General features: G+C 60.0%; 2 protein-coding genes across 2 annotated transcripts; both read right to left on the bottom strand.

The window, feature by feature from the left end:
- Positions 1 to 868: 868 nt before the first annotated feature.
- Positions 869 to 1732, bottom strand: LOC116810413 (putative uncharacterized protein FLJ44672; the record flags this gene model as incomplete). The annotated part of the gene is made up of 1 exon (XM_032754864.2): positions 869 to 1732. A coding segment is annotated over one exon (864 nt), but the record flags the coding sequence as incomplete, so codon positions are not given.
- Positions 1732 to 4449, bottom strand: LOC131380665 (putative uncharacterized protein FLJ44672). The gene is made up of 3 exons (XM_058437450.1): positions 4240 to 4449; positions 3396 to 3654; positions 1732 to 2416 (listed from the first exon to the last, which is right to left on the bottom strand). The coding sequence occupies exons 1-3, from the start codon at positions 4447 to 4449 to the stop codon at positions 2028 to 2030; spliced, it is 858 nt and encodes a 285-aa protein (XP_058293433.1). The 3' UTR covers positions 1732 to 2027.
- Between the last annotated feature and the right edge of the window lie 1551 nt (positions 4450 to 6000).

The following is a 6000-nucleotide window of genomic DNA, read 5'->3' as shown; positions in this document are numbered from 1 at the left end:
GTGAGGAGCACCTCTGCCCGGCCGCCCCGTCTGGGAAGTGAGGAGTGCCTCTGCCTGGCCGCCCCATCTGGGAAGAAGTGAGAAGCACCTCTGCCCGGGCGCCCCATCTTGGAAGAAGTGAGGAGCGCCTCTGCCCGGCCGCCCCGTCTGGGAAGAAGTGAGGAGTGTCTCTGCCCAGCCGCCCCGTCTGGGAAGAAGTGAGGAGCGCCTCTGCCCGGCCACCCCATCTGGGAAGTGAGGAGTGCCTCTGCCCGGCTGCCCCGTCTGGGATGTGGGGAGCGCCTCTGCCCGACTGCCCCGTCTGGGAGGTCTACCACGGAGGCCAGAAGCAATGTGGGGGCTGGACGTGGTGGCTCACGCCTGTAGTCCCGGCGCTATGGGAGGCCGAGGCGGGTTGATCACTTCATGCTAGGAGTTCGAGACCAGCCTGGCCAACATGGGAAAACATATGAAAAATACAACAGACACACCAACCAACCATCCCAGCGACAACAAAACAGCTCTACCCTGGAGTCATACTCTAATTTTTTCTATTTTCCTTTCTGATCCTTTATCCCACTTTTTTTTCTTCCTCTTTCTTCTCCTTCTTCTTTGTCAAATAGAGGATTGAGTTATTATCATTGATCCATATAAAGTCCCTCTCTCATTCATTTTCTTTAATTCCCTCTCCCCATTTCTATTCCCCCTCTTCCCATGTGCAACCTTCCTAATTATGTTTGATATGCATCTTTTTGTTTGTATGTATTTTTAGAAAATGTTTATTGTTTTGTGTGCAAAAAAAAATAAAAAATAAAGTTCTGGACCTGGAGAAGACACCAGAAGGGAAAAGCTGGGCCTCAAGAGGCCGTGGCGTGGCACGAGCTGGGCCTCAGGAGGCCATCGGGATGCAGGAGCCGGGCCCGCGGAGGCTGCCCCGAGGCAGGAGCGCTGGGCCTGGGGAGGCCACGGCGAGACACGAGATGAGCCTCTTCAAGAGGTCCTCAGCAGGTGGGAGCTGGGTCTGCCGAGGCTGCCGCGAGGCAGGCGGAGACGTGGCCTGGGGAGGCCCACTTGAGGCCACCGCTGGGCCAGGAGAGGCTGCTGTCAGGCAGGAACCGGGTCTCTCCGTGCCACCGGGAAGCTGAAGGCGGGCCTGGAAGGCCTTACGTAGGGAAGCCTGGGGCCTACAAAGGCTGCCAGGAGCTGGGCAGGAGCTGGGCAGGAGCTGGGCCGAACGTGCTTGTCGTGAGGCAGGAGTTGGGCCGGTGGAAGCGGCCGGGAGGGATAGCCAGGGCCTGGAGAGGCCGACTGGAAACAGTTCTGGGCCTGGAGAGGAGGCTGAGGGCCAATAGGCGGGCCTGGAGAGGCCAATAGGCAGGAGCTGGGCCTCAGGCGGCCAGGCCCAGGCAAGATCCGGGCCCGCAGGGGCCAATGCGGGGCAGAGGCCGCGCCATTCGGGGCTTACGCCTGGTAGGAGCTGGGCCTGGCGAGGCCGACTTCGGGAAGTTTTGGGCCCGCACAGGTCATCAGCGGGACGCAGGAGGGGCTGGGCCCAGAGGGGCCCACGTTGAGGAAGGGAGTTTTGGGCCGGGAGGGCTGTCGGGTTGGGCGGGATCTGGGCCCGGAGAGGCCACCACGAGGCATGAGCTGGGCCCAGAGGGCCAGCATGAGGCAGGAGCTGGGCTTCTGGAGGCTGCCGGGAGGCCGGCAGGAGCGTGGCCGGGCAAGGCCGATGGGGGGGCGAGAGCTGGGCCTAGAAAGGCCGTTGTGAGGCGAGGAAAGAGGCGGGCCTGGAGAGCTGGACCGGAGGAGAATTCGGGCCTACAAAAGCCACCGGGAGCTGGGCAGGAGCCGAGTCAAAGGAGGCCGTTTGGAGGCGGGAGCAGGGCCCGCGGATGCAGCCGGGAGAAAAGAGCTGGGGCCAGACAGGAGGCCGGGACGCAGCAACTGGGCTGGGGGAGGCCGACTTGAGAAAGTTCTGGCCTGCAGAGGCCACCAGAAGGGAAAAGCTGGGCCTCAAGAGGCTGTGGCGAGGCACGAGCCTGACCTCAGGAGGCCATCGGGACACAGGAGCCGGGCCCGCGGAGGCTGCCGGGAGGAAGGAGCGCCGGGCCTGGGGAGGCCGCAGCAAGGCACGAGATGAGCCTCTTCAAGAGGCCCTCGGTAGGCGGAGACGTGGCCTGGGGAGGCCGACGTGAGGCCACAGCTGGACCGGGAGAGGCCGCTGTCAGGCAGGAGCTGGGTCTCTCCGGGCCGCTGGGAAGCAGAAGGTGGGCCTGGAAGGAATGACGTAGGGAAGCCTGGGGCCTACAAAGGCTGCCAGGAGTTGGGCAGGAGCTGGGCTGAACGTGGCTGTTGCGAGGCAGGAGCTGGGCCGGCAGGTGCAGCCGGGAGGCAGAGCTGGGCCTGGAGAGGCAGGCTGGAAACTGTTCTGGGCCTGGACAGGACGGCAAAAGGCAAGAGCTGGGCCCATGGAGGCTGCCAACAGGCAGGGCACATGCTTCGCATGAGGCGGCCACGCTGAGGCAAGAGCTGAGCCTGGTGGAGGTCCAATGTGAGGGGGCAGAGGCCGTGCCTCTAGGGGCCTACGACAGGCAGGAGCTGGGCCTGGCGAGGCTGACGTCAGGATGCTTTGGGCCCGCACAGGCCATCGGCGGGGGGGGCCCAGTTCAGAAAGCCTGGGGCCAGGTGACACCGTCGGGGCGTGTGGGAGCTGGGCCTGCAGAGACCACTGTGAGGCGTCAGCTGCGCCTCGAGAGCCCAGTGTGAGGCAGGTGCTGGGCTTGTTGAGGCCGCCGGGAGGCCGGCAGGAACACGGCCGGGGAAGGCCGCTGTGAGGCAAGAGCTGGGCCTGGAGAGCTGGACTGGAGGAGATTTCAGGCCTACAAAGGCCGCCGCGAGCCGGGCATGAGCCGAGTCAAAAGTGGCCGTTTGCAGGCAGGGGTGGGTCTGGAGGCGCAGCCGCGAGAGAGTGCTGGGTGTAGAGAGGAGGCTGGGAGGCAGCCACCGGGCTGTGGAGGTGGCTTGCCGACTTGGGCCTGCAGAGGCCGCTACATGGGAAAAGCCGGGCCTCTGAAAGAGGCCATGGCGAGGGAGGAGCCGGGACGAAAGAGACCATCAGGACGAGGAGCCGGGCCTGCGGAGTCCGCCAAAAGGCAGGAGCCTGGCCTGGGGGAGGCTGTAGTGAGGCACGAGATGAGCCTAGAGAGTCCATTGGGAGGCAGGAGTTGGGTCTTTTGGGGCTGCCGCGAGGCAGGCGGCAACGTGGCCCAGGGAGGCCAACGTGAGGCAAGAGCTGGGCCCGGAGAGGCCGCTGTCAGGCAGGAGCTGGGCCTCTCCAGGCCGCTGGGGAGCCGAAGGCGGGGCCCGGAAGGCCTGACTTAGAGGAGCCTGGGGCCTACAAAGGCTTCCAGTACCTGCGCAGGAGCTGTGCTGAACGTGGCTGTTGTGAGGCAGGAGCTGGGCCGGCAGGCACAGCCGGGAGGGAGAGCTGGGTCTGGAGAGGCTGGCTGGAAACAGTTCTGGGCCTGGAGAGGATGGCGAGAGGCAAGAGCTGGGCCCGTGGAGGCTGCCAACAGGCAGGGCACGAGCTTGGCATGAGGTGGCCACGCAGAGGCAAGAGCTGGGCTTGGCAGGGGTCCACTGTGAGAAGGCAGAGGCCGTGCGTCTAGGGGCCTATGACAGGCAGGAGCTGGGCCTGGCGAGGCTAACTTCAGGACGCTTTGTGCCCGCACAGGTCATTGGCGGGGGGGCAGGAGCTGGGCCCTGGAGGGGTCCACTTGAGAAAGCCTTGGGCCGGGAGACACCGTCGGGGCAGGCGGGAGCTGGGCCTAGAGAGGCCACCGTGAGGCGTCAGCTGGGCCTCGAGAGCCCAGTGTGAGGCAGGCGCTCAGCTTGTTGAGGCCACCGGGAGGCCGGCAGGAACATGGCTGGGGAACGCCGCCGTGAGGCAAGAGCTGGGCCTGGGTAGGCCGCTGCGAGGCCAGAGGCGGGCCTGGAGAGCTGGACTGGAGCAGGCTTTGGGCCTATGAAGGCCGCCGGGAGCTGGACAGGAGCTGAGTCAAAGGAGGCTGTTCGGAGGCAGGAGCTGGGCCTGCAGGCACAGCCATGAGCAAAGAGCTGGGCCCGGTGAGGAGGCCGGGAGGCAGCAACTAAGCCGGGGGAGGCTGACTTGAGGAATTTCTGGGCCTGGAGATGCCGCCAGAAGGGAAAAGCTGGGCCTCAAGAGGCCGCGGCGAGGCACAAGCCGGGCCTAAAAACGCCATCGGGATGCAGGAGCTGGGCCTGCGGAGGCTGCCAAAAAGCGGGAGCGTGGCCTGGGGAGGCTGCGGCGAGGCATGAGATGAGCCTCTTTATGAGGCCCTTGGCAGGGAGGAGCCGGGCTTGCCGAGGCTGCCGCAAGGCAAAGGGAAACGTGGCCTGGGGAGGCTGGCATGAGGCCACAGCTGTGCCGGAAGAGGCCGTCGTCATGGCTCCGGCATTGGGGACCCTGCTCAATTACATCCAAAAGGACCCTTCCCACACCAGTCTTCATAGTGGTCAAGTGCAGCAGCCACTTAGCTCCCAAGGCATGTGCCACAGCTGACATTTCATCACAATCAACAGTAAGTGGTAGCTTGAGTCATTGTGAGGTCACTTCCTGCATATCAACAGCATCCCATGTCCCACCGGCAAGGAGCTCAGCACGGCCCCTTGGATAACCAAACCTATGCCCAAATCCCATCTCTGTGGGTCTGTCTCCTGGGACCCTTCCTAGCATCAACTCTGCATTAGTCAGGGTCCAATCAGGAGACATAAACTACTCAAAAGTCCAAAGTCCTAAAATTTAATACAGAGAATTATTCATTATAACGGGAACAGCATGAGAGATTGGCTAGCACAAAGTAAAGAGAATTCTAGAGAATATAGGACTAGCCAAAGTCAGGCATGGTGGCTCACACCAGCAATTTAAGAAGCCGAAGTAGGAGGATTGCTTGAGGCCAGGAGCTAGAGACCGGCCTGGGCAACACAGTGAGACCCTGTCTCTATCCAAAAAAAGAAAAAAATTAGCTGGGTGTGGTGGTGCATACTCATAATCCCAGCTACTTGGGAAGCTGAAGTGGGAGGGTAGTTTGAGCCTGTGAGGTCAAGGCTGCAGTGAGTCATGATTATGGCACTATAGTCAAGCCTGGGTGACAGAGCAAGACCCTGTCTCAAAGAACAAAACAACAACAACTATTTACAGACAGAAGAGAAATAGGGTTAATAAGGTATAAGGAAGGATGTTGAAATGTGACAAATAATATGAGGGCTTTTATCCATTTAAAATTATCAAACGAAACATAACTTACTAAATTATAATACCCTGTGCTGGCAAATATGCAGTGAAATGGGCACTTCCTTATACAATGAGGGGTGTCTAAATTGTATATAAGCCTTTCAGGGTAAAGCTTCCAATTTTTTATTTATTTATTTTTTTTGAGATGGAGTTTCACTCTCGTTGCTGAGGCTGGAGTGCAACGGTGTGATCTCGCGAGGTTCACTGGAACCTCCACCTCCCGGGTTCAGCGATTCTCCTGCCTCAGCCTCTGAATAGCTGGGATCACATGTGTGTGCCACCACACCCAGCTAATTTTGTATTTTTAGTAGAGACAGGGTTTCTCCATGTTAGGCTGGTATTGCACTCCAGAACTCAGGTGATCCACCCACCTCAGCCTCCCAAAGTGTTGGGATTACAGGCGTGAGCCACCACGCCTGACCGGCAATTTTTTTTAATAATAGAGACACTGTCTCACCATACTGTCTCCTCCAAGTACTGGGGTCAAGCAATCCTCCTGCCTTCGCCTACCAAAGTGCTGGGATTATACCTGGGAGGCACCCAAAACCTTGTCAATTTACATCAAGGACAATGAGAATGTCCATTCACCATGACTCACAGTAACCTTTCTTCTGGAAATACCTTGGAAGACAACTGAACCTAAACAAAAAGTCATCTGCACAAACAGTGAAAATCTGGGAGTAACTGAAGACAGAGTGGTTAAG

This window comes from Hylobates moloch, unplaced genomic scaffold, assembly GCF_009828535.3.
Source record: "Hylobates moloch isolate HMO894 unplaced genomic scaffold, HMol_V3 SCAFFOLD_1, whole genome shotgun sequence".
Lineage (NCBI taxonomy): Eukaryota > Metazoa > Chordata > Mammalia > Primates > Hylobatidae > Hylobates > Hylobates moloch.
Note: the sequence above shows the minus strand (reverse complement) of the source record. Positions and strands in the feature narration are given on the sequence as shown.